At 45.8% G+C, this 27,764-nt stretch overlaps 2 protein-coding genes across 2 annotated transcripts; both read right to left on the bottom strand.

Moving 5' to 3' along the window:
- Positions 1-1,008: 1,008 nt before the first annotated feature.
- On the bottom strand, positions 1,009-16,958 carry BLMH (bleomycin hydrolase). Its single transcript, XM_030232579.2, has 12 exons — positions 16,859-16,958; positions 16,224-16,421; positions 15,743-15,852; positions 14,969-15,110; positions 13,661-13,749; positions 12,296-12,388; positions 8,660-8,815; positions 7,990-8,148; positions 7,829-7,896; positions 7,330-7,447; positions 5,594-5,663; positions 1,009-1,986 (listed from the first exon to the last, which is right to left on the bottom strand). The coding sequence occupies exons 1-12, from the start codon at positions 16,869-16,871 to the stop codon at positions 1,835-1,837; spliced, it is 1,368 nt and encodes a 455-aa protein (XP_030088439.2). The 5' UTR covers positions 16,872-16,958; the 3' UTR covers positions 1,009-1,834.
- A 1,849-nt stretch (positions 16,959-18,807) lies between these two features.
- Positions 18,808-22,516, bottom strand: TMIGD1 (transmembrane and immunoglobulin domain containing 1). The gene is made up of 5 exons (XM_009094762.4): positions 22,438-22,516; positions 21,203-21,481; positions 20,088-20,366; positions 19,206-19,309; positions 18,808-18,936 (listed from the first exon to the last, which is right to left on the bottom strand). Exons 1-5 carry the CDS (start codon positions 22,514-22,516, stop codon positions 18,904-18,906), a joined length of 774 nt encoding a protein of 257 aa, XP_009093010.1. The 3' UTR covers positions 18,808-18,903.
- Positions 22,517-27,764: the final 5,248 nt, after the last annotated feature.

Genomic DNA, 27,764 nt, shown 5'->3' with positions numbered 1-27,764 from the left:
CCACCTGTAAAGTGTTTATGGATAACAAGAGCCTGCAGGCACCAATCCTTACCAATGTTTCCATGGCTGTCCTCCCACAGGGAGAGGAATATCCTTGACTTGGTGGCACCAGCACAAACCTCAAAACACTTTGTTCAACTGCCTGCAGAGGAAAAACCACAGCTCTCACCTTGGTATCTGCATTCCCCCCCCTTCCCCTTTCCAATCCCTCCATGGAAAGAACTTGTAAAATCACAGGGCATGAAGGCAGAAGTGTTGCTGCCAGATTGGCTTCGTTCCCCATAATGTGTTTCAGCCATGTGGATTTTCTGTGCTTATTTGAAGGAAAGGAAAAAAAACCACAATACTATTGTATAAAGTGTACAGGGAAATATCTGGGCAAGAACTGGGGAGATAAGCACAGGCTGGACAATACTTTAAAATACTAAAACCAGCAAAAACTGGCTTGGAATCAGTTTTGAGTTTATCAAGCTCAATCCTCATAGGTGCTACCACCAGCAACAAAAATGTCAGTTAAACTCTGGAGAAAAAGTTAATTCTCCTTGGCTGATATCATACTCAGAGATAGCATAGAGGAAACAGAAGAAGTGGTGGTAAAGTCGTAAGTAGAAAAATCTTGAAGGACTAAAATTACTGACCTTTTGGAAGAGGAAAAAGCCCCCAATACAAGCCATGCATTAGTCATAATGAAAATATTGTGCATAGCACAGCTTTCCAAGAGATCTGGCTCCATGTCAGAGCCACCAGGGAGTACAAGAACTGTTTGCTTGCCTTCACTCAAGTGACAGCACCAAGTGGAGACTGTGCATGAGACCCCAAAAGGATCCCTGGAGGATCATCTGCTCCATCCCCCTGCCCAAAGAAGGATCAGCTCCACCAGTGCCATTTCTGACACTTCTGTACCAGGTCTGTGATGGAGGCACCACACCCTCCCTGCAGCTCACCAACATCTTCTGATTCCATCAGCTCCATGCACCTCTTTAAAAGAAGAAACCAGAACTGTCCCAGTCACTTTAGAAAGTGTTTATTCAAAAGCTTCATAGCACCATCTTGTTTTTTAAAACAACCAAATAAAATGCAGCAATTAAAACGTTTGTTTTTCTGTTGAGCATGACACTAACTCCACCTGTGAACATATTTATGGTTGTTCTTGCTAAAATAACTGAAAAATAGCGCTCCTGTGCACACAGACATAGCACTGGCCCCTGGGGGGGTTATCCAGTCCCAGCTCAATAATGGAAGAATAAAACCAAGTGGAACTGGATACCTCAAGGAAACCATTCCCCTTCCCCAATTCTGCTGGAAGTTAAAATTTTCTAAAGGTCATTTTTAGCAGTTTCAATTCATATGTCCCCTCCAAAACTTCAGCAAAGCTAAAACTGTAAATATATAAAATATTTTTGGGGAGTTCTTTTATAGGACAAGCCAGACCATAATTGGTTAATTATCTCAATATGTTTGCTCTAACAATCACCTGACTATTAATTCTAAAGGGCCTTAAATGCCCATTTTTTCCTAGGGAAAACATCAGTCAAGATAATTTTACTACGTTGATTCACATTAAAAATTCAGGGTAAAATCAAACTGCCATTGACAGCACTTATCATCTGCTTTCATTCTGAGGTTTTTTTCCTTTTCCCTTGTGAGTTTTGGAGCAGCCTGTCTGAGCTGGGATCAGTGAAGCGCTATTTCCCAAGGATCCTTAACTTACATTTCAGGAATAGGGACCAAGCCGAGGGCTCGGTCTCGTTATCGTTTGGCTATGGCTTCCGACCACTGGAATTTTCTATTGCAGCTACTTCTGATGGCCATGGGGAGGCAAATGCCCCGTGCTTCACTTGGCCAAAGCCCCCATGGGGTCCCAGGCTGGCAGCACAATGGGCTCCTGCTGCATCACAGCCAGGATCTCCTCGGGCACGTGCTTCTTGTCCACCACCACCTCGTACACGTACTCGGAGAACCAGTCATCGGTCATGATCAGGTAACCTGGGGGGGAAAAACAGCATCACAGCACAGAGCCACTGCAGGAAAGCAGCCACAGACAAGCCTCAGCTATGAGTGATGCATTAAACAGGGCCTGGTCATGCTGGTTATCTCTCAAAACACAGCAAAAAATATCTCGAGGAAGTTAACATACAGGGTGTACTTTGTGTGCACCTAAAGGTCAGGCAAGAAGCCCACCAGGAAAAACAAGAGCCAGAACATCCATAATTTATGTTTGCTCTGTTAAAATGGGCATTGAGACTATTCAAGGGAAATACAAAGCCTTTTAGACAGAATGTAACATTTGAATCTATTTGAGGCTTTAGATTTTTTTCAGGTGACTATCAACCTGTTCTAAGAAAACTTTCTTGGTTTAGTTTCTGCAGTAAGAGGCAGCCACTGCTTTCCTGAAAGTCATTTAAATCACACTAAGGCTGAAGCAAATCCTAATTGTCTCCCTTAATATGAAAATGACAGTGAACACCCCTTGAACTGAGAGTGAGAGAAGTCACTTCAGAGGTTTTAGCAGAGAGCTACCACTGGAACAAGCTATTCCAGGTGAAATGGGAATAAGAGTGGCTGTGAGAAAGGAAGCATTTAGGAGAGAGATGAGAAGGCTTTATGTAATAAAGTTCCTCGTGTCCTTATATTGTATCATCACACAATCAAATGAAACAAGAAAATGTCCAAAGAATATGGACAATAAATGCATCTATCTCCACCATCTTGTTTCTAAAGCAAGAGATCAGATAATCCCATAAATTAAAACCCCTATCAACTGTAACCCGAGCTAGAAGCCATTCTAGAAACACTGCCAAAGGGAGCTGCCTTGATTATCCTCTCTTCAGGATATGAGTTCTTGGGACACACAAAAACCTCTCACTCCCAAGAGCCAACAAGTAATTGCACCCTGAGAGGATTAATGAACTCTGCCTCTGACATCCTGTCCCTCGGAGCTGATTGGGATCGCGGTGTCTGAGCGGGGAGGAAGCGCCGAGCACGACTCCAGAACATGCAAATACCTCAGCTCTGGGGAGGTCTGGGCAGTGCAGACCCCCACCCACACCTGGGAAGCCCCTGAAAGTCCCCAGAGGGCCTTGGAGGAGCCACATTGTGCTTGTGCAGTAACTCCTGCCCAGCGCCTCTGTGCCAGGGCATTTTGGGATGAGATGCACAGACAGACACAGGGTGCCTACAGTTAAATCCTTGAAATGCCTTCCTGCAGGAGAGCAACAGCCAGTACAAAACATGAAAAGCCCAAAGGGTGCTGACTTCTAGCTGGAGATGCATCCCAAAAAAGCTCCTTTCATGCCAAAACAAGCAGATGGACCCCTCTCCACAGTGTGATTTAGTGCTCCCCTCTTCCTTGCTTTTAAAAAAAGATATCCGATGGGATAAGCTGGGTTCAAAGTTAGGTAATAACGTCCTGTGTGTCTCCAGAACAAAAGACTACACAGAATAATTAAACTTGCCTGTGTGGCTGAAAAAGAGCCAATAAAACAGAAAGGAAATATTTGATTGGGAAGTGATTTTTTTACCTCAGAAAACAAGCCATGTTTGTCAGCAGCTGTGTTCATTCCTTGAGGAAAAACACACAGGGTTCCAGAAACTCTTATACAACAGACAAATGTTATTACTAAATATTTAGGAGAGGCAAAGCTGGGGTTCCCTTTCTCCAGGAAAAGCAGTACCACAAGATTTCAGTTCTGCCCACTCTGAAGTGTGAACATATAACTGACTCCATCCCATAATTCCCAAACCAGGAGTCCCAATCTTTCCAGTCTTGCACCATTCCTGTCAAAGGAAACAGGTGGCACCTGGCACCCGGGACTGTACTTGGAAAAACAGGGAACCCCACATGAAAAAAGCCTGCTCTTTCCTCACAAAAAAAGTAATTTCTTTGCTCATTGTTTAATGGCTCAAGTGCAGTCCCTGGTGTTCTGCTGCAGGCTGGACCCTTGATCACCCTGTCCAAGAAGTCCTGGGAGTTGGGGCTTACTCCTGTCCCCACGCCCAGCTGGGCCCAGCTGGGATGTGCCAAGTTTAGCATCATTCTTGGCTGACTCTTCACTGATGTGGACTCTGATTTCTTGTGCTGGACTTACCCAAGCACAGCTTCCCAATTCCTTAACAAGGCAGATAAGATAAAAATCTTAACTCTTATCACAGTGAGACACAGACTCAGTGGCACTGCAAGACAACTCAGGCAAACTCTGAGCCCTCACCCTCCTACACAGCTACTACTGGACACTGCAGAGTGGAAAATCAGGGCAGGAAGGAGGAAAAACCCCATCAAGTTGAGTCACAGTCCCTGAAGGGATTTAAATGATGGGAAGATGTGACATTTGGGGACCATGGTTCAGTAGGCACTTGGCAGTGCTGGGTGAACAGTGGGACTCTTTTGGACCTTAAAAGGGTTTTTCCACCCTAAATGGTTCTGTGACTCTCAGTTACCTCTCCCAGTGTTTGGGAAGGAGCCCTGGAGGACATGTCCCATTGCCTTTTGCTCCAGAGCAGCTCACTTGGTCATACCCAAGAAAATCATTCAGGGATTCAGCTCCCTGGAAAAATAGCAGTCTGAAATAGAGGCAAGTTTCCTAATTCTGATGGGATTTTCTGTCAAGGCTCTTTTCCAGGGAACTCCCAGAGCAAAACAAAGCACAGTCAGGGAGCAAGACTTTCCAGAGAGCAGGGTGTCCCCTGGTACATAAGGCACATAAGGGACAGTGACTCACCCTGCAAAGTCCACACAGATGCCATGGGGACAAGATAGGGCAGGGTTTATTCAAGTCACTCTGGGCTCCTATTTTATTTATTTTATTTCAAAGGAACAAGCAGCTCCTCTTACACAGCTCTAGACCTCATTCTTGAGAGGTGAGTGTGGGTTTGGATGCTGCAGCACAGAAGTGCCACAGCTCAGTCCCAGCTCAGCAGGCACCACTTGCAGCAGTGTCAGGGTTCAGCTCCTGCCCTGAGCCATTGATGTTACCTCAGCATTGATTTGGCTTCTTAACTTAATCCAACATTCCAAAGAACATTTCACTGCTGTCATATTGCTGAGCCTTGAAGGCTGAACATCAACAGTTTCATTGTTCTGTGAAGTCTGAAGATTTTTATTGGAATACTTTGCTGTGAATGGATACAGTTAACTCAGAACAGAAACTACTGCAAGACCAAGAGGGCACAACATAAATTAAGACACTTCCAAGAATATTCTATGTTTTCCTCTGAGTTGTTCATGTTATTGAAAAGCTTATAAATAAGACCACATCCAAAAACAGAGTTCTCCAAAAATAGTCTATTCCCAGAAGAAAATCAAGACATCCTGGGAAAGTTCTGCCACACCAAATCTTACAAGCACAACATTTGGGATTAATGTGCAGCAGAAAAATGTGGTCAGCAGTGACTTATTCCTGGGGACAGAGTCTGGCCTGGCACACTCACCACTGAGGCTGTGCCATGGCTGAGCCCACGTCTGGCCTGTCTCACTCAGGAGATAATAAAAATTATGGAGTTCTCCTCCACTCCACATAGCAAAAGCTGCCTCATTGTCCTTGCCACATCCTTATTTCTAAACACTCAGCTTTCTGCTCTCATGACCATAAATTACCTTTATTGCCACGGTCTTCACCCCAGGAGTTTTCCACTCTCCATTTTTCAAATGCATCTTCTTGCCCTTCCTGTGCCAAAACAAGCCCATGACAGTCAGTGGTGAAGGAGAGGCCACACCTGAGCAGGCAACCCCTTCCAAATCCAAATCCAGCACCAGGAACACACAGAGCTCCACTCCTCAGAGTCCCAATGGCTTCTTGCTAATGGCTGGAGAAATGCCATTTTATAAAATACTCATCCTACCTACTTAGATAAAATATGGTGAAGAAGAGAGTCTGCAATCAATATTATATTACCAGGCAGCTGAAATTTAACTAAATTCTCATTTGGACTAAACTGACTCACAGAATCTAAGCTGCTGTCCCTGCCTCCCATCAGGGAGTGAGGGAAATTAAACACAGGATGCACAACTTGCCTGAACTGGGAGTCAGAGGAAAGGAGCAAGGAACTGTCAGAATTCAGAACAGCATTGGTAAGAGCAAGTGCAAATCCTGGAAGAATCCAGTTGAAGGACACAGCTTCAAGTCTGGTGCTGTGCAATTAAAATATTTTAATACAAAAAACTATCCTGAAAAACACCCCATAAATCCATTTTTAATACTGAATGGATTATTGTTGTAATGCTTCTTTTTCTGCCTTGAAAAGACAGAACAGTCCTTAAGATGGGACACTCGAGAGCTCCCAGACCAAGGATGTCAACTCTGGATGCTCTCAGAAATTGGGAAGAGCACATTCATGTACAGTAATTTTTTAACCAAAAGGTGCATTTAATCCAGATCAATTTCTGATGTTGTAAAATTGTAATATGATTGTTTTTAAATCTTCAAAGCCTTTTTATGAAAAAAGTAAATCTAAAATATTACATTTTACCACTCAGATTCTCAAAGCACATTCAGGTTAAGGTTTTTAAGTACCAACTACAAAGTTTTCCTTGTTTTTCAGTTAGATATTTCAGAGGTGTTTGGGCAATCTGATACACAGTGGAAACATTAAGAGCTCAGAATGCAGACAACAGGAAAAAATTGAGCTGTAAAAAGTAACTTGGAACATTCTTATGACTCAGCAGTTCCATCTCAAGTCTCAAAACTCCACAGCTCAAGCAAACTTATTCAGAGCTGTGCAAGCTGCTATTTCTCAAGCCAAGGTCAAGCTGGACAGGAAGAGATCACTTCAAAGAAACTTTAATAATGACAGCTTCTGGAAATAAATGGAAACATCAACTTTGCAGATAACCCCAAGCTGTAAGTTTTTGCATACTTCTTTTTACTTCATTATGTGCTTTGTTATAGTGCCAGGAGCAGATCTAGCTGTGGATTCATCTCAGCCTGCTGTTTGCCACAGAGCTATGCTGGACACCATTTCCCTTCCCTAATTAGAGGTCAGAGATCACATGCCAGGGAGCTGCAGGAGGTTAACCCTGCTGCAAAATGCCTCCTGCCAGCACTTTAACAGGAGCTTCAGGCTCTAAACCAGACTGGACTAACCGTGCAGTGGTTGTCCAATCCAAGTTAGTGGGTAAAAGGAAATAAGTCCTTTGAGATGTCTAAAATTCTTCTCTCCTTGTTAAACATTTATAGTTCTGAACACTCAGACAAAAACAAAGGGAATAAACAACCAGCCTTGTGCACCAGGGGGTTGTGGCACACTCTGAGTGAGCCCAAAGAACACAAAGAAGCTCCCAGGATATTCCAACACATCCCTGCCAGCACCAGAACTCCAGCAGGGAGACCCTACCTTCTCAGTGACAGCTGTCAGGACCATGGCATGGGTCATCAGGGACTCCCCAAAGATCAACCGTTCTGCTTTGTTCATGTTCTTGATGGAGACACCAAACACCAGCTCATGATTAAATCTAGCAGAAAGACAAATAAGCCACATGAGAAAGTCAGAACTCCCCCTGCATCCTAAGTCAGGGAATCAGGAGACTGCCCTGTGCCAGGAACATACGAGTTCAACCAATTTTAATGTCAGAATAAATGCAAAACCTGATCCCTTCAGGAGTTTCTCTCACCATATATTAGACATTTAAATAAGTAAGAATATCTAACAACTACTCAGAGTGCATCTATAAAGGATTCAGATAAAATTAACAAGTAGAAAATTCTGCTGCTGCTGAATTACTTAAATATACTCTTTTGGGGTATATAATCCAAAGTATGTAGAAAGGACTAAAGCACTGTTCATGTCCTCACTGAGGATCCCAAATGACAATCTGGTTTGATTCTCTACTCACATATTCAGGTCATTGATTCCCAGCTTGCCATAGAAGTGCTTTGCCACATCACAGCCAAACCACACAGCCTGCAAAGAGAAGGAAGGGTCATGTCTGGGCCAAATCCCAGGAGCTTTACATGGCATGGGCTGCACTGTGCCACCCACAAAGAGAAACCAAACCTCGCCATCCTTAATAGATGCTGCAGCCAATTTCTTCAGGACCTCCACAGGCTGGTTGTTGTAGAGAGTTTTCCTCCCTCCAGCCATGTTGCCCAGGTACTCCACTGTGTAGAGCCTGCCGTAGGGATTCTGGGGTCGAGGATCATTCACTAGACAAATCTGCCAAAAAACCAAGATGTCACAAAATAAGGTGCAACATAACTGAAATCCTTGAAGACTGAATCTAGAAGGATTTCAGGGAATGGCTTTTGTCCCAGCCAGCTGTCTATCCCATTAGCAAACAAGCCACTTGGCTGAAATAAGAGGTTTCTTAAGGTTGTGTTTGTTGGGGTTTTTCTGCTTTGTTTCACAAGTTCACCTCGTAACTGTGGCAGAGCAGCCCTGCGTGTTATTCCTTCTCTAATGTCTGCCTTATGACCTATTACAACTGATTAGATCACTGCATATTTTATCATTACAAAACCATCGTGGACTGCAACACAAGATCCCAGATAATTGAAGGGTAGAGCACAAACAGCACAACAGGGAGAATAAACACACTGACTTGGGCAAGCAGTGCCCATCCCAAGTGCTGCAGCTATAGGGGGGACAGATACTGGCAACAGTAGAAAATAAATGGCTTAGCAGCAAAAAAAAAAAAAGGCCTTGGAAAGTTTTCAGCATGCCCAACCTTGTCCTCCATGTTGAAGTAAGGCTTCACATGCTCGTTGTAGAATTGCACCGGGGTCATGGGGCCGTATTTGTGGTAGTTCTTCTCCTTGTCCCGGAACTCCCAGCAGAAAGTCTCTGGAGGGCTGCCCAGGCAAGTGCTCACTATTCTGAATACCTGCCCAGAGAAGCAAACAGCTATGAGCCTGCTGGAACATGCAGCTGTGCCTCTCCTACCACAGCAATGCCACTGGATTTCTCCATGTGAGAACCAGCTGGAGAAATGGGATCTTAACGGTCACTTTTGAACACACACACATCAATTATCTGCATGCAGCTCCTGAAATCTTGGTGTTTCAGCAGTTCAAAACCAATCTGAAAGGCCTGAGGAAAATCAACAGAGCTTCTTTCTCCACCCTCACACTCCATGTTCTCAAGTAAGCCACCAGGCAAAAGAGAAGCTTACTGATTCCAGGTTATCCTAGGAATGCAGCAGCCCAAAGCAAAAACAGGACACTTTCCAGCCTTGTTACAACATTTCATCAGTAATTCTGCAGCTCCTTCAACACTGCCAGAGAAACTTTATCAAATTGATTCTCTGAAGGCTTAAGAACAGCATCACCTGTTCCACCAGGTGGTTTGCCCCATGCAGAGACAAACCAGACCTTTTAATGTGGGCATTTTATCCCAGTGTTTCCCCTGTACTAATTCATTTTTTACTGTAATGTTCATTTCGATTTCAAAGATGGGCCTTTGCTTATTTTCAAAACCCCAGAATAATCTCCTCATCTCTTTCAATACATTTAACATCTGTTTAGGGCTGAGCTGGCAGGTTATGCAATTTAATTCCATCTCCCTGCCTGCTGCCTGTGACATCCTTTGCAGCTGGCAGCTATCTTTGGATTTTTAGCACAAAAAGTTGACCAGATTTCAAGTCATCAGCCTCCCTGTAGATCAGAATATAAAGCTGCACTTCAGAACCACTACTGTACTTTCTCACAGGGCTTATCAGAAAATGTGCCAACACAGGTAGTGTAACCACACAAGTGTCTTTAGAGATACAGAGCAGGACCTGCCACAGGTACTCTGGGGACGGGGAATTTAATCACAGTTAAACAGGTTTGAATCTGTTTTATTTCAGCTGACACTGATCTTCAGTCTGTCCATGTCCTGAGCACAAGTCTCTTTTAATAACCATCAGGTTATTTAAAATAGGAGAGGGAGTCAAATCTCAGCTGCACCTTCTGCACTGGGATCCAGCTCCTGTGGTCTGTGCCAGCCTTCCCAGCCTGGCAGTCTTCACACTTACACAGCAGAACAGACACAATACCGTGCCCAAAGCTGATTTAACTCTTTCTGGAGCTGAGCCATAAGAACTGGCTGTATGTTAATGTGCTCTTTGTGCTGGCAGCAAAAAGAATGCAATGCTCCTGCTAAATAAAGGTGTTCTTGCTCCAAGCAATTTAGGAAAACAGTGAAAAGTGAAAAGATTAATTACGGGTTGAAACAAGGGTGTGGGCATAAGGTTTCTACTGCAGGAACTCACACATTTCTCAAATATGGTAAAGAGCAAATATAAACCCCTGAACTACTATAAATATTTAATTTTGCACAGACTGCACAAAAGGTGCCATTTGCTGTGGCTACACCCACATTACCTCAGATAACTGCAAGCACTGAGAGATGAGGCCATGAACACAAAATAAGCCAGAAAAATGCCTAAAAGGAGAACAGCAACCAAATGGGCTCCAGCCAGAGGAAGGAAAATGATGGAGACAGAAGTCTCCAGTGAACAGAGGCACTGGAGCCTGGAATGGCCTCCCTCAATTGTTTTGCTACCACACCCAACATAGGCCCTCTCTTCATATCTCCCAAGCTTCCTCTACCAATAAATAAAATAAGCATATTTAAACTAAAAGGTGACTTACATTGCCCTAGTGACAGCTAGAAGGAAGATAAGGCAAAGATAGAGTGGCTTGTGCTAAACCCCAAAACTAATGAGGAGGGGAAAAGGAGGACACTCCTGATAAGGAAGAGTCTACAAACAGAACAGCAAAGGAAGAAAAATTCTATCACATGAACTGCACTGATTTCAGCTTCTGACCTGCTGTGCACTGGTTTGATAAGAATGTTTATACAGTTCTGGAGTGAATATTTAATCCCATGTTCACAACAATTGCCCCATTTCAGCTCGAGTGCTGCTCCCAGCAGGAGCAAACCAAGATTTTCTATGCAAACAGAACCTCCCAGAACAAAACCAAGCTCTGCTTTGCCACACAAATACAGAGGCAACACCACTCACACATCTAAACACATGCAAACCACTTTTACTACTGCAGCAGAAAATGCTGTGTTAACCTCAGAGAATTAAGCACAACCATCTACAGAACAGACAAACTGCAATCAGTAAAGAACCTTTCATGTCAGTTCCAGCATCTCTTGTCAGAGGGCAAGAGGCTCTAAATAAATGAGGAAACATTTAGCAGTGAACTGTGTGTCCATGCCCTAAGAATGACCATCTCTAGGAAACTTTTGATGTTTGCTGCAAAATCCCCCAAGGGCTTTTGGACACACACTGCATGTAAATTATATTAATTCACCTTTGAACTAAGTGCAAATTTGCAACATTTGCACAGCATTCTTAAGGCATGAATTTCATAAGAGATTTGATGAAACCCAAGGAACACAAATCAGTTTTCTTCTTTTACCCTAACCTTAAAATTCGATAAAAGGAAGCTATAGAATTTTACATGAAGTGCAAAGATGAATTTTCAAAACCCAAACCAACACATTACTATAGAACTAAAACTCTACAGAGATAGCCCAAGGTAGGTTCTGCCTAACAGTGATGTTGAGTGGATTGCAGAAAAAGCTAACAAACAACAAAACATTTGATTTCTTGACTCATCTAAAGACATACATTTAACCAAGGGGTCACTTGGCATTGTATGTTTGAGAAATAAATTAAATGCATACTTTTTTAAAGTGCATGGACTCGGTCACACTAAAATAGCCCCAAGTTTAAGTTATTTTTGGCAGTTTAAGAATCAAGTATGAGCAGCAGAGAATGAGAAAAATGATGTGTGTTTATGTGAGCAGGAGGAGGTTCAGGCACTGCAGACACAGTGACAGTGATGGAGTCAGTTCACAGCCAAACCCAGGCTGCAATTCATTCCTCTGCTGCCCCCCAGGATGAGCCCTCAGCTGGGCTCAGCCTTGTGCAGGCACCTCCCTTCTGTGGTTCTTTTCTGCTCTCTTGTGGGGAATCCTTGCACAACACTTGTGCTACAAGATTTGCATTCAAAGCCATCAGAATGCAAATTTCAACCTTTCCTGTTACTTCTAAGAGCCAGACAGGCCACTCTTTTGATCTCTCAAGGGACAAAATGCTGCTTTTCCTACAGCAAGGGGCAAATGTCTGTAATATCATTCTGAAAACTATGGATTCAAAATATTTGTCTGGAAGGATTAGAAAAACTCTAAATGAAGTAAGCAACAAGCCACTGCAAAACAAATTCACTTGGATAGCTCCACGAACACTTTGTAAAGCAACAAGAGGCACTTGTTTTGGCTGATCCAACAGCTACACAATGAAAGTAAGGAATCTCATCCATTCCAGACCTGTGTTCCAAAATTCATGTCACACCAGTTTATTTACCTCTTCTATCATCATGTCCATGGCAGCACAAATTTCTCCTTTGCTTCCTCCACTTTCCACCATATTTCTTAGCCTCAAACAGTATTCTCTCATCTGTTTAAAGAGAAAGTCACTTTGTTATAAGGGGTGTGAAAGGTGTCACCTGATCATTTTCAGGACTTCCTATCTGCTTGTTTCCAGCACCTCTTTTACTCTTCTCAACATGTTTTCAAAATGAAAATATCTTTCAAAAGCATCATTAGAGATTGAGTCATTACAAAATAACAAGATAATTGAATGCTGTTGAAGTAAAACACAACCAAAAAATTAACAAATAGTCACAATTCAATAACCATTTCCAAGCACTGATGTGAGGCTTGCAGCCATTAAGCTCTTAAAGCTTGATTTCCCTCAGTCCCACAAGTGATGCCACAACATCCACACACACCAGCACGTCTGTGACTCACAGCACACACTTTCTTCATACTGTCACATTTATTTTGCAATTCTAATGCATAATTGATCTCTTGGCTGATAAAAAGAAAGGGGCATTTCCCCACTGCATGCACAGGCTTCCCATTAGTGTCACCATCCATAAGGCCAGGAAGGTGATGGGGCTCCCTCAGGACCAGCTGCTTTGCCATGCTCAGGATTAGAGCAACATTAGCAACACTTAAAATGTCCAAGCTCATTCCACCACGTATTTTGCATTTTTTATGTCGATTTCAGCAGACAGTTTTCCCTGAGCATGCAGCATATGAACTGGAAAAAATGTAGCAAACTGTAAAAAATGTTTTAATTGCCTTTTTCATCTAGCTACCTACACCAGCCTCTTCCCAGGCTAATTCATTTCTGCAGTTCAGGGAGTGAGTTAACACCTTCCTTCAGACAAAGCTGTGCACTTCTATAACGAAACCTGATTTTCAACATGCAGTGTTTTTAAAATACATTTTTTTTCCTCCATCTTTTTCACCACATTTGGCAGTCATCTCTAGAAACCTTGGGACAGAGGGAGATGAGATACTGAAAGGGTGGGAAAGAGATACTTAGACACCATATGCTGGCTTTGCAGAAACAGATTTTAGCAGCCACATGTCAAGACATCTTTGGAAATCTGAGGATTAGGAATAACTGCTACTAAAACCACAAAAGGTACTTTCAAGCTACTGAAGCCTGACAATGGACATCTTCCATGATCTCACCTTCCCGCTCCATGTTTCAAGATTAACATCAGACTTTGCTGAGACTTTAGGCTGCTTGTAAATAAATTTAAGTTGCTGAGATGCACTTAACATTTTGGTCAGTAAGGATAAAGTGGCTAGGAACATTTAGAGCAGGTTCATTCCCATCCCCTCCCTTAAGTTTTATCATCTAAATAAATTTTACCTTATGATTCAAGATCTCATTCATCCTTCTGGTAGCCTCTGTGGTGTGAGACTCTGGGAAGTATTTCTTGGGGACAACACCATACTTCTCTAAAATAAATAAATCTACAGGTTAACAATTGGCTTTTTCACACAATAGATGCTCCTACTGCTCATACTCATAGGAAAGACAAAGATAGTTTGGGTTTGTGCAGAGATTATAACAGAAAGGCTCTTATTTAAAGGTTACAAGTACCCAAAGTTTACTTTTTAATTTGTGACTGAATCTTGACCTCTGAGCTGCATTCCACAGGGATCTCAGTAAGTGGAATCCCTGAACTACTCAGTATTATTTAACTCAACACTTAAACGTTCTGAATTAATTAGTGCTTTAGGAAGTTCTGCTCACCAGGAAAAAAAAAAAACAAAAAAATCTTGATTGCTTTAAAATTAATCTCCTGAAATACCTTCTAAAGAACTGGGCCTCCTGTGAATCACTCCATGTAAATTATCTAAGGTTAAAACTGACTTCCCAGTCTCCTTTCCTGCTCAACATTTATAAAACACCAGCAGCAGCTCATGGCTTCCTACATTAGAGTACCACTGACAGATCTCATCATGCAAGGCTCTGGATGTAACAGCAGCAGCCAAAATCTCTGCCCTGATTAAGTATTTATAGCAATGGGATGAGGAAAAAATGAACCTCCAGGCTTCAAAGAAACAAATTCCTTTTGTGATTCTAAATTTGTATTATTGCCTTGTTGATTTACAAAGGTGTCACATTGTTTCACAACACAAATGAGAGCAAGTGCTGGTGTAATTAAGTAACTCCAGCAGCGTGGGATCCCATTCCTCCTGGAGCTCTGTAAGACCAGCAGTGCCACATTCCACATCAATTCCTTCTCACTGATCTTTACACCAACTTCAGGCTGCAATTCCAAGCAGTTTTGCTTTGTAAACATACCCTGATCCAGCAGGGGCTTTTGCCTTACCATGTGCCCTAAAGACTGTACATGGCTATAAATAGATGAGGTTGAGTTGATGACTGAAGGAAAAGAGTGTTGAACCCAAGGGCTATCTAATTATTTGTTGATTATCTGAGCTTTTATCATCAACAGGACTATGCAAAAGTGATGCCAGACAAGAATTGAGCAAAATATTTATAATCTGGCCCCAAAATAGTCTTTGATTAAAAAAAAATGCAGTTAATGGCATCATGTGCCTTAGCCAATTCCCAGGTCTCAAGCTCAATTTTTTATTCGAATCCATTCCCTATTTCACAAAGCAGGCTGCAGTTTCAGAAAGGGCTCCTTGTGACCAGTTCTCTCACCAATAATGTTGACCAGCATATCCCACTGTCCACCATCATTCGTGGGGTTGGAGAGCAGGAATTGCACCAGTCTTCCTTCCACTGGCTCCTTCTTCTGAGCTGTTTCCACAAAGGCATTTAAAAAGTAGTAACAACGCTCAACCTGAAACACACAGATAAAACAACACCAACCCTTTTAAGTCTGATATATTATGCATTAATTAATTGCTGAGTATGCAGATCTTTGCAAACACAGAATAGATGAACCAACTTTCTGCTCATCCAATGATGTCCTCATTTTGCCATCTAGCATTCCAGGGGCTACCCTATAAAATGCTTTGTTAGGCCAAATATTTAGGAGTGACTTCACACAGAGCTTGAGGACAGGGGAACAGGAAGTGGGGAGCAGAAGATATGCAGTGAAGCCTGACCCAAACTAGCACTAGATTTGCTTGATTTCCCCTAGGGGGAGAGGCAGGCATACACCTCACAAGCACAACTGAAACCTCAGAGCTACAGTAGTGTTTCCCCTGAACTACCAACAAGTAACTGCTGAAATATATAGAACTCTTGAAAAAAAAGACTTCTACTACTCCAAAACATCAACATCTTGACAACTTTCTTCTCAAGCTAAAAGTCCCACTTTGCTTGACCACCTGCATTCAAAACACATTTTAAAGGAACGTTTGAAGTTTCTTCTCATACATGCTAAAACAATGCAGCCTAAAAGAAGCTCTGTCCCAACACTAACACCTGATTGCATAAGCAATCCTATAACAACCTACACGACTGTACCTTATCCCAGAAAAAGAGATAGGACTGGCTGAACTCAAACTCTTCAATGTTGTATTTCTTCATGAAAGGAAGACGCATTGCGTTGAGGCAGGAAAAGATCCAGCATCTCCCTGAGAGATCAAAGGAACACGAATTAAACTGGAACACCTGTGCTCAGGAGCTGCACAACAATTTCTTTTACCACGAGATTCATGACACAGTTCTGCCTCGAGCCTTTGGCCGGGCTTCTGCAACACCAAAAACCTCTGAAGGTGTTCTGAAGTCTTTCATTGCAAGCACATCTCTCAGTTACACCATGCAGACGGGAAAAGAGGCAAACGCTGCAGGTCTAACGAGTGTTATTAACTCAAGGGATGCTGTAGGAATTCCACTTTTCCCCGAAGCCCGGACAAAGGGCTCTGGAGCAGCAGCCGCTGCCAGGAGCGCAATCAGCGTTAGGAGTCAGCCCCCAAACACCGCCCCCGGCCCCGACCGCCCTCACCGGAGTTCTTCTGGTTGGTGACGGGCTTGCCCTCGGCGGGCACGGCGTGCTGGAACACCTGCACCGTGTCCTGCACCACCTGCCGCTGCAGGCACACCTCCAGCGGGTCGTTGCATGTCGCCACGTTCTGGGCCAGCAGGAACTGCGGCTCGGCCCGCAGCCGCCGAGTGAAGGCGACGGCCTTCTCCGTGCTCAGCCCTGCGGGACAGCGGGGCAGGGTCACGGCCGGGCACGGGCACCTCTGGGCGCGCACCCCGGTAACACACACACACCCCCACACCTCTTCCATCCGCCGCTAATAACGGTGAGGCTCCCGTCCCGTAACAATGGCCACGTTATCCCTGTCCATAGCCCCGGTAAGGTCCCGGAACACCTCGCTGCCCCCGGTAATTCCTACCCGCCCGACCTATTGCTGAGGTATCCATGAGTCTCCCACCCCCCGGTAAGGGCCGGTAACCCCCTCGTTATCCCGGTAATTTCCGTCCCCTGACCGACTGCTAAGGTACCGATGAGCCCCCCCCCACCAATGACAAGATTCCCCCCTCCCCGGTACCGCCCTCCATCGCTGAGGTACCGCTGTGCCCCCTTCGCCCGTACCCGCCCCTCACGGACGGACCCCCCGGCCCCCCCCTCACCGCGGGCGTTCATGGCGGCACCGGCAGCACGATCCCGAGGCGGAAGCGGCTCTTATAGCGCCGGCACCGGAAGCCGGAAGAGGGGCCCGGGGCCGCGGCCGGGGGCGAGGGGGGGAGCGGCGACGGGAGGGCGGACGGCGAGAGGCGAGGGACACGTTTAGGGCCGGTGGGACGACCCCTCACTCTGGCTCCTGACTTGGTGCCTGGCGGCGATCCCGAACAACGACCTCTCACACGGACCCTGGCAGCGACCCCTAAAAACGGCCCCTCACACGGACCCCTCTCGGCGGCCCCTCACAGGGACCCCCTCGCACAGATCCTCACACCGGCCCCTCACAGGGACCCCTCAAACGGACCCCTCACACCGGCCCCTCACAGGGACCCTTCACAGGGACCCCTCACTCGGACCCCTCACACAGATCCTCTCACCGGCCCCTTTTGTCAGCTCCTCACCGGGACCCCTCACACCCACACAACCCCCGCTCCAGAACCTTCCACACTGCCTGCAGTCCATGGTCTCCCCGCCCCGAGGAGGGTCAGTGCTGGGGGCTGCTTGTGGCACAAGGTCGTGTCGGTGCCAGGGGCACAGGCTGGGCTCTGCAGGGCTGGTGTCACCCTTGGTGAGTGGCACCCATCCGGAGCACCCCCATCCCGCTGTCCCCAGCTCTGTCCGTACAGTGTCACCCCCTGCACTGTGGCACATCAACAGGAGGGTTTGGGACAGCTCTCCACAGCTGGTGGTGTTGAGGCCAAGTGCCCAGGAACATGAGGTGGTACTGCTGTGGCACCTTGAGGAACCTCCCTGAGCACTGGTGAGTCACGGACCTGCTCTGGATCACACTCCAGATCAGGCTGCTGAATTTTCCTCTTGAGGAACTGCCCACTCCTCTGAGAAGAGCGCTGGTGCTTCACTGTCTCAAATTGATTTACAGCACGCAGTGTTTATTGACAGTATTAGTAATGAACTATTCCAAGGTATGATGAGTCCTCATCAGCTTGCCAGGACCTTGAGAAAAGTGCTTGAGTGGCACATTTGTTGGGGGAAGGGATGGATGGAGATGTTTTCCACCCATCATGGTGCTGGAGCAATCACACTGGAACTTCACTGTGTCATTGAGCGCTTGGGGCTGCCCCAAGCCCTGGTGAGCCACGGAGACAGAAAGTGCAGCAGCAGTGCTGAGTGCCAGGCAGTTTTTGCCCTGGCAAGAGAAGCTGAGATGCCCACAGGATCATTGGGAAGGAGCAGAGAGTTGGGTAATCACCACCCCAACACTCTGTGGAATGGCCTGCAGCACAGAAAGCAGCTGTCAGCCCAACACCTCCCTTTATTTGTGTGCATCAGCATCACAATGCAGTAGAGATTGCTCTGCAGACTGATCCACAAGCCCGACGGCACATGCATTCCTTGTTGGAATAAACTTGGAGAGCAAAAGCTGGCATCATCTCATGCAGCCCACCCTCCTCAATGGTGCTCCAAGGAAAGGTTCCCAGTGACCAGTTCTAACAGTTCTCACCCTCTAAGCAGCAGCTTAGAATCAATAGATGCAAAGAACCACTTATATTTTGAAAAAACATATAAACTTGATCCCAAAAAAACTGTTTCAGTGCTTTATCTCATCATCTCACACATGGCTTTTGTTGACCACTAGAAATGATGTTTTCCGGGTGTTCTTTACCTGCAGCAAAATGAACAGAAGAAACGAAAAATCACCTCCTAGAAAAAAAAAACCACAAGTAAGTTGAACTCATCTGGGCTGTGTTCAGCTCCAGAAAGCTGCCAGCAGGCTGAGGATATGACATTAGAGGTTTTTTCCCTTCCAGTGGTTACACACAGGGGTAGCCAGAGCCCTGAGATGGCCAGGGAAGGGCAGGATTTTTGTGTGTCCTGTCATGTTCCCAGGGACCCCTCTCTGCTGGGACAGGGCTGATGTTCACCAGCCAGAGCAAGAGCAGGGTGTGTTTATTATACTGATGAACTTCTTCAGGTTCTGCCAATTTTACAGAAGAAATTCATTTGGAATAAGTGTGAATAAGCAGTCAAATACTTACAGAGCCGTATCTTTTGGTTTCTTGAAGCACTGAAAAGAAAAGAAAAAAGCAGCCCTGTTATCATTCATGTTTCCTGGCTGTGGGGATATTGTTACAAATATTGCAAGTACATAATGCCTTCCACATGAAATATCTAATACTTGATTTATCTACTGGTAATTCTAAAGCAGGAGGTAGTTTGTAGCAGTTTTCTAAAAGAGAAAAGCAACATTATGAAATAGAATAGAAAAGGTAGAAATAAACAGGGCACTGCAGCAAACAATACTAATTTTTTCTATGAAACTAGAGCTTTCCATACCTTAAAAATTTTATCTTTTTGAGCCACGATTCCAAAAAGTATTGTGATTGTAACCACCACGGCAGCAGCAATAATAGCCTCCGTGGGAAAAACAGGTTTTTTATCTGTCAGGAAAGAAGAAGTTGGATATGAGAGAAATTTGTGCAGTAACATAACCCAGAACATTTCACAGGACTGTGGAAAGACATTTCTTTTCCCACAGCTGTCACTGCTGAGTTAACTGTTGCTCTCCCTGCTGTCCACAGACTGACTCTGTGTGTTAGTCCCTTGGAGAGAAAGGAGCTGAGCCTGTATTTTAGTGAACTGAAGAAGGACTGAAACATCAGCTCCTGAAGAAGAACCCCCAGGCACTGTTATGCTCAGAAATAAGGCAGTCCAGAGGTACCACTGACACAGGTAACATTGCTTCCCTCCCTGTGCCAAGAGGACAGAAATGAAAGGGGTCTGGACAGAGGTGATTTAGTGTCATCTGTCTGAGCCCTAAGCACCCAGCCCCTGGAGGGACCTCTGGAGCACAACTCGTGCCTTAAGCAGCTCTTTGGGCATGACAGAATCCTGTGGTCACAGTAAGATGCTTCAAGCAAGACCTGAGGTGCTTTAAACCACACTTGAGTGTGCCCTGTCAGTGTGGGAAGAGCATGCCCCAGGTCACACTTGCCAAATGCTTTTGAACAACAGGTAGAGCAGGAGAGGCCCTTCCTGGTGCTGTGGTCCCAGGCACAGGTGCAGGGAGAGCTCCTTGCTGTTGCTGTGCCCTCAGAAATTCATGCAGGGAATTTACCACACTCCACTTACACTGAGTAATAGAAATGGATCTTTGTCATTATAGAAGAGAACAGAGAGTTATTTGTAAAGCTTATTAATCAGCAGCAGCCTTGTTACCTTCAACAAAGAGGTGGAAATCCCTTGTCCCATTTCCCAGGCCTGATTCCACCACGCAGGTGTAGGTCCCATTGTCAGACTTCTCCACTTTTGTGATGGAGAGCTGAAAGACCTCACTGGTCTGGTACAGCTTGTGGCGACTTTGCTGCAGGGTCAAGATCTGGTTGTCCTTTAACCAGATGCTTTGGGCTTGAGGGTTGGCTTTGGAGTTGCACGTCAGAGTAACATCTTTCTCTTCTTCCACATGGAGGGTCTCCTCTCCACTCAGCTGGGGAGGGACTGTTCACCGGAATGCAGTTCAACATGTCATTAATAATGCTGCTCATAGAATCACCGAACCATTTAGGTTGGAAAAGCCTTCTCAAATTGAGTCCAGCCATTAACCCAGCACTGCCAGGGCCACCACAAAACCACGTCCCCATGTGCCACATCTACACATCTTTTAAATCCCTGCAGGGATGGTGTCTGCACTGCTGCTCTGGACGGCTTGTGCCAGGACTTGATGACCCTTTCAGTAAAGGAATTTTCCTTAATACCCAATCTAAGTTGCGTACAACTTGAGGCTATTTCCTCTTATCACTTTTTACTTGGGAGAAGAGACTGAAGCCACGTTGCTCCAGATGAATGCCCACATTTAACACAAAATAAGTGTTAAATAAGTGGGCATTTAATAAGTTAAATGCCCACATTTAACACAAAATAAGTTCCCTTCTCACATCCCTCGTGCTCCTTGTTCAGTGGTCTAACAGATCACAGCAGTGCAGCCTTTCCTGATCCCTGGGAATGAGGAGGGCAGTCAGTGGCAGAGACTGTCACTCCAGTATTTCCTCTGCCCTGACTTGTATCCTTGGGAAATAACCTAGGTGGAGGCAGGGACATATCCAGAGTATCTTTCTTAAGGGCCCACCCACTCCTATAAAAGAGCCCTTAGATCAGCCATAAGTACCACTGTGGGAAGGGAGTGTCTTATCACGTGAGTTATCTCCTCCTAAACGCATTTTTTCTCGGTGAAGACAGCGTACAAGGGTGCAAAACATCGCCCAGACAGAGCTGCTCGGCCCACGACTCCATCCCACCCCAGCCATTCCCCACAGGAATCCACCACGGCGACTCACACTGCACATCCAGGGTCACAGACACCTGCACAGCCTTGTCCCGTGCCAGCCTGCACGTGAAGGTGACTCCGTTGTCAGACTCGTTGACCGGGGATATGCAGATGTTGCTGATGTTCACTTTATTCCCATCTTTCAGATCCACTTGCCCAGTCCCGCGGTACCAGAGCAGCTCCTCGGCCTGGCTGCTGTTGTGCACGAGGCACGAGAGGGAGATAGCAGGGCTGAGCCCTGTAGACAGGGTGAAGTCAGCAGCATGGTTATTTACAGACAGCTCCAAACCTGCAGAAGAAGGAGGACAAGGACATTTAAGCATCCTAAGTCATACTCTTCCCACAAAAGCTGCCCTGCTCACTTCTCCAGGCCTCCACCTTGGAGGAGGGATGAGACTTTGAGGTTTCAATCTGTTTTCAGGTGCAATGCTAGTTTTTGAGACACGAACCTGTCTTCATCTCAAAGCTCCTTCCACAGTTATTTAAAATAAAAATCAGCCTTTTGCAGCTGACTGCCAGAACACCAAGGCTTGACCTGTGACAACAAAATGTCTGAAGCCAGGACTGACCGTGTGACACCCAGCAAAAGGTCACTCCCATCCCATCACCCTCCTGCTGCCAATCACTGCTGCAGCACCACTGTGCTCCCTGTTTTTGATGCTCTGTTTTTCAGTTGGAGCAGGATGCCCTTGGGAGTATAAATGAGTTAATCAGCCCCTCAGCTGTATCCTGGCTGTTGCAGAGCTGCAATTTGTCAAAGGTACAAACCTCAAGCCATCCTAAATGAACAACCAGTATGGGAAATAAATTATTGTAATGGGATGAAACCCGCTACTGCAGCCTGAGCCATAGAATAATGAATGAAAAATATAGCTCAGATTGTAAAGGTGTTAAGGTCCTGTGAATATAAAGAAGTCTGAAGGTCCTGTGAATATAAAGAAGTCTGAAGGTCCCTGTCTGAAGGTGTTCCCAGGTGGCCAAATCTATCACACTTATCACTGCTTAGAGCAGGTTTGGAAACTGTGGCCTCATTATCCCTGCTGCAATAATGCTGGAAAACACTGACATTTCCCCATTCCCTTCTCTGCTACTCTCAAATCAGAGGTCAGTTTCCAGACAGTCCTCTGGGGATGATCACCAGAGCACTCAAAATGCTGCTGTGGCACATCACCCAGCCCTGGGCAGTTTCAGTAATTGCTGTGATGGGGCTTGGACAAAGCCAGGATGGGTTTTTCCATTGCTTACCTGTGGCCACACATGCCAAGAAGGAAACAGCAAGGACGGGCGCTCCGTAGGGGATGGCAAGGCTGCGTCTCTGCACCATCTCGGGGCAGAGCTGGCTCTGTTGGAGAGAGGGTCACAGCACTGCTGCCTCTGCCCAGGGCTCGCAGGGGTTAATCCCTACAGCCATCAGACAACCTGGGGAGAACCCCCACAGCAGGCACAGGGTGACCAGGGAATAAACTGAGTCCATTGTTGCAGGGTGTTTTCCAGTTCAGAGCAGATTCAAAGGGGTTTTATGTCTCTAATCTCCATTATATGAGTTTGCTGTCCCTGATCACCTGTCAGTCTGGGGAACCCGTCTCTGGATCAGGTAGCACTGGACTTACCTTGGGAAGAGTCTCTGGAGAGGCTGCTTCTGCTGGGAAATGCACAGTTCTTTACCCTCCTTATTTATAGGGTCTGAATTTTAATATTTTATGGTTGTTCAGGAAGAAGTGAGTCTATAAAATGGGTTCAAGGCCTCGTTCAATTCCTGGATTTCTGAGCTCCCACAAGACTGAAGTATTTGCTGGGCTCTGCTGGCTGTTTTATGAGACTTTCTGAGGCAATGAGTAACTAATGAGAGAGTTCCTGCATCAGCCATAAAGACTTTCAGCCAAAAATAATACCTTTTTTCCCCCAGCTTTCTGTGTGTTCACAGCACTATTTTGAGCCACAGGGATTTTATCCTAGATTATCCTAGAGCAGGAGTAGACTCTGATTTGTCCCTTTCTGCCCAAGGCTCCATTGCCATGTCCTCCTTTGAGTGGAAAATGAGAAAATTCACTGATTCAGACTTTGAACTGCATGTTGACAGAGGAGAGAGCAGACATTGTCCTGCTCACCAGTGTGTACCCCAGGCTGCTCTTGTGCTTAGCTCACCCCTGGGCACCCCCCAGCACAGGGCAAGGGTGTTTGTCCCAGCTGTCCCCTCTGTTGGGACAGCTGTGTCCAGGGCACAACTGAAGCACTTGGCTATGTGGAAATCTGTCTGAGATTGCTGTTTGCACCTCAGCAGGGTGATGGTGACGTGGTCACAAAGCACGGGGTCCTTGCAGCTTTCAAACGTGTTGTCACTGCTGCCAGTGTCCTTGCAGGCACATCACTCATTAGGAATGGGCTCAGCAGAGCCATAAAGTGCATTTCATGAGCAGGAGTAGTCTGGGATGTGTCCTTGGTGTTTTCTTGGCCTGTGGACGCCGTGTCCCAGCTCAGTGACACAGAACTGGGCAGGGAGGGCTCCTGCTCTGGGGCTGCTGCCTGCACACACAGCACAGGAGCACACAGCACTGCTTATTTGTGGGGCTGTTGCAAACAAGGGTCACCTTTGAGTGTTTCTTAATAGAATTCTTTCTGTGTTTATGGGTTTACCCTTAAAACCAACAGGGAATCATTCTTGGTTAAAAAAGTATGTGTGTACAAAAGTCCCTTGAAGAGAGAGTTCTCAGTCCTCCTTCTAGAAAACTGTCCTGTCCTTGTAGAATTCAATTAAATATTGGCTTATGATTCAGTACAAATTTTAACCCAAATGCTCTTCCTAGGAGTAAAGTGATCCCTGTGGTTTGGAATTAAGCTGAGTTGAAATAGAGAGGGATTCAAAGGAATGGACTGGGAAATGGCTCATGTATTCCCACCACAAGGTGAGCCAAAGGCAGGAAAGTGAAATGTGTGCTCCCTCTGGTCACTGCACTGATTGACACTCTGGAGAAGAAGGAGGTGGTTTGGAGAAAGGATGTAGAGAAGGAAAGGGTGGAGTTTGGGCTTTTTAATGTAGAAATGACAGTAAGGGAGAAGATTGCCAGACAACAGCTGTTCTGGGGGGCTTTGTTATGATGTGAGACCCAGCACCAGCTGGGACCTGGGTCAGATTCTGTCCCAGCAGGTCCATGACAGGCAGAGGTGAGCTGAGGTTCATCTGGAGCAATGGCAGTGTCCTCTTTTGCAATGGGCTCAGGATCTGCTGAAGGAAGAGGGACTAGAAAATCAAGGTGTTACCTGGCCAGAGGCACTGCAAGGCAGCTGTTTAGACCAGGTACGAATTACTTTCGCAATGGCTTTTTACACTTTTCTTTTCATATAGGGTGTAATTAATCTTGTGGGTGTCTAATTACTGAGGTCTAGAGTTTTGTGAGTTCTCCACCTTTCCATTACGTTTTTTGGAGGGACATAAACCTCATGTTCCAGAATGCAAAGCAGCCACTAATGACTCAGACTGGGAGGAACCTCTTCAGGGAGGCAAGAACTCCATAACTCTCCACAGCAAAGGATCCAGCCCTCACATTTGAGGTACTTGGATCTGCACTGCCAAGGCTCGATTAGGGATTAGACAGACCATGGGCTAGAGTCAGTAATCCACCACACCAGTTTCTGCTTGTCATCCTTATGGCAACGTTGCACCAACAAACCCAGAATAAGACTGTTGTTAAATATGACTCTGAACAGCCTCAAAGGAATTAATTAATAAGCACCAGTCTATTCCTGGGTGTAATCCAAGCCTTAGAAACCTGAGCAGAGAAGATTTAGAACATGATAGAGATTGAGTAGGTTTTTTTCCATCAGATCTCTTAACCTCCAACTCCAAACTTCCCAGCAGCTGGGTTCTGTGTGGATCTCCTCAGTGCCTGCAAGAGCAGGGAGCACAATTCCTAATCCTCCACACTCTCACTGGCAGATGAGATCTTGAATTATCCTCAGCAGTTGTGAGGGTTGATGGTTGCTCCTGGAGTCAGGGGCATGACAGGATCTGCACAGACATGTGGAAACCCAGGATTGTATCTATGGTTTTGTCAAGCAAACAAAGGCTGTAACATGGCTGTAATCCTGCTCCAGAAAACATGATTCTGCAATAGTGCCTGGGGCTCTGCTCTAAGGCTGCTCCTGTCTTCCTACTTGTTGTGGTTCCCCACTTCTAATCCCATCTTAATATGTGGTGCTACATATTTTGCAACATTTCCATTATTGGAGGATGGCTGTAACACCAAATCCAGTGCCTCTCCTTGCCAGATAACTGGGCTGGAAACCAAGGCTGTCCGGGAATGCTGCTTGAACTTACTCAGCGCTCCTGTTCCCTCCCACAAAACCTATTCTTCCAATGTTTTTAAAACATTATGGAGGTGTGATGTACCCTGATTTCTCCCAGCCTAGATCCAGCATATTTCTCACTGGTGAGATGGACAGATCTCAGTATTTTTTTCATAATTTGTTAGTAAATCTATTTCCTGATGATCTTCATATAAAGGTTCACATGCTGTGTCACTGAACACAGAGGAATTATGAGTGAACTTTTTGGGAAGGAATAGGAATAACTAAAGAAACACTAAATCAATGAATATTTTGAAATTTTAAAATAAATTCAAATGGAAAATAAGTTTTAATGAAGAAACAGATCCTGGGATCAAAAAAGTGGAGGAGAAGCCCTCAGGAAGGTGAGGCTCCAGCACAAGTGTTGGACTTGGATGCCACCTGCTGGGTACCCACTCACGGAAGGGGAGCAAAGTCACCTGGGAGTGCTGGAAACCGGCTGAGATCCCTGTGATCACCTTGGCAGGAGCTCAAAGGCAGGAAATCCTGTAGAAAGCTGAACCACACTCATGACTGGGGAAGATGCTAAACCTGGTGCCTGCTTCATGCTGATGGCAAGTACAGGACACTCCTGAGCAGAATTCCCAGAGCTGCTTCTCTTTCAAGACTCTCTTCTGCTGTGGCTGCTCTACAGCTGAACCTTGGATATTTTTGTCTACCTAGGAACTTTCATCACCAGTGGGATTTCTTGGAAGTGCTCTCTGCTGGAAAACCAAGTGGTGATTTGATCCTGTGAAGTGCTGCCAAACAATATTAGCAGCTTTAACTTCCCTGCTGTGAGGTCATCCCTCACTCCCATTGCGAGGAATCTGCAAGAACTGAGCTGCTCCATCGTTCCAGTTCATGGGGGACCATTTGCTGCTGATCTACAGGAGAAAATCACATTCCTGCTCCGTGGTTGGAAGCACTGTGGAGTGTGGTGAGGCAAAAGCCCCAGCTCCTGAGTAATCACCTTATTGAGTGCCACAGCACTGGCAGAAGGCAGAGATGAGGAGGAGGAGGGAGAGGAAGAGGAAAGGGAGGAGGAAGAGAAGGAGGAGTCAAATCAGTCCCCAATCTGTGTATTTGCTCACTCAGGGATGTGGAAGTCAGAGCTCTGCTGGGCTGGCCTAAGGAAATGTGGAGAGTTTGTTGTTAGTGAGCAAATGAGCTGGTGAGTCATCAGCCTTTGCCACATGCTGCTTTTACAATTGGCCTGCTGGAGTTCCAGACAACTGGGCTTTTATCAGCTAAAAAGGGAAATGAGCTCAGTTACTCTGGGTAAATCCAGAGCAATCCATTTGTAGACTGAGGACTTAAAGCTATATAATAGTGATCGCTTCCAAGAGAGCCACAATCTCTCTTAATATTCCTTCTCCTTTTTGGTTTAAGAACATCCTGATGACCAAGGTCTTTCCCAGTTTAATTTTATCTGGGGTATCTTTTTGATGAATAACTCCAGTTTCTTGCTTGTTCCTCTCCTAATGATTGTGCAGGCCAGATGAGCCCCAAGAAAGAGAAGCCAATTTTCTCTCTTTCCTCAGGGCCCTTCTGATGCTGTACCATGCTTGGCTCACACACAAGTTTGCATCATCTGATCTCCTGCACAAAGGATGCTGGAATGCCATGAGATGAAGGAGTCATACCACTGATGGTTCCCCTGAAAATCAGTTTTATGTGCTAGACTTGGGGCTGGTGTCTGCAGCAGGAAATGCCAGAGCTGGGAAGCAGATGTGTACATGAGATACTACTGAAAAGTTAAACAGGAATTGGCAGGAAACTACTGTTGGAGATGGACACTTCCATTGTTTTATGGACTGCAAAGTGATGTTTGCAGAATAAGGTGTCCTGCCTTTAGTCCTTATCATCTCACCTGCCTCACAAAGGGAATTTGATGGAGGAAGCTCCAAAGTATTGTTTATATCTCCTCTTAGGCTCATGCCCGTGCAGTCACAGCCACATGCAATGCAAACATCGCACTGTTAGAATGTCTTCAATCCCCAGAGGTCCGAACTGAGCAGGCAGCTCGCTCAGGGCTGGGGAAGACGGAGGCACCAGGAGCAACACCTTGTGCTCCGTGACCCACAACTTGTCACCGTGCCCAGACTAAGTCCCGTCCTTCCTTCCCAGCTCCTGGTTTGTGTTCCGGCTTTATCCGCTGGAGAGGTGGGGCCTGCCGTGACCCCTCCAAGGCACCGGGGCATCCCCCGGTGCTGCTGTTTGTGCCCCTGAGCGCACTAACTCCGTGC

This window comes from Serinus canaria, chromosome 19, assembly GCF_022539315.1.
Source record: "Serinus canaria isolate serCan28SL12 chromosome 19, serCan2020, whole genome shotgun sequence".
In the NCBI taxonomy this organism is placed as follows: Eukaryota; Metazoa; Chordata; class Aves; order Passeriformes; family Fringillidae; genus Serinus; species Serinus canaria.
This window is presented reverse-complemented; position numbering and strand designations above follow the sequence as displayed.

Coding starts and splice junctions, on each gene's coding strand:
- BLMH (XM_030232579.2), bottom strand. Junction 15,853..16,223: donor CACCAACCAGAAGAACTCCG/GTGAGGGCGGTC, acceptor TTGATCTCTCAG/GGAGATGCTGGATCTTTTCC. Junction 8,816..12,295: donor TGGACATGATGATAGAAGAG/GTAAATAAACTG, acceptor TTCTCTGGGCAG/GTATTCAGAATAGTGAGCAC.
- TMIGD1 (XM_009094762.4), bottom strand. CDS start 22,516: ATGGTGCAGAGACGCAGCCTTGCCATCCCCTACGGAGCGCCCGTCCTT. Junction 21,482..22,437: donor CTTGGCATGTGTGGCCACAG/GTAAGCAATGGA, acceptor CTTCTTCTGCAG/GTTTGGAGCTGTCTGTAAAT. Junction 18,937..19,205: donor AAAAAGATAAAATTTTTAAG/GTATGGAAAGCT, acceptor TTTTCTTTTCAG/TGCTTCAAGAAACCAAAAGA.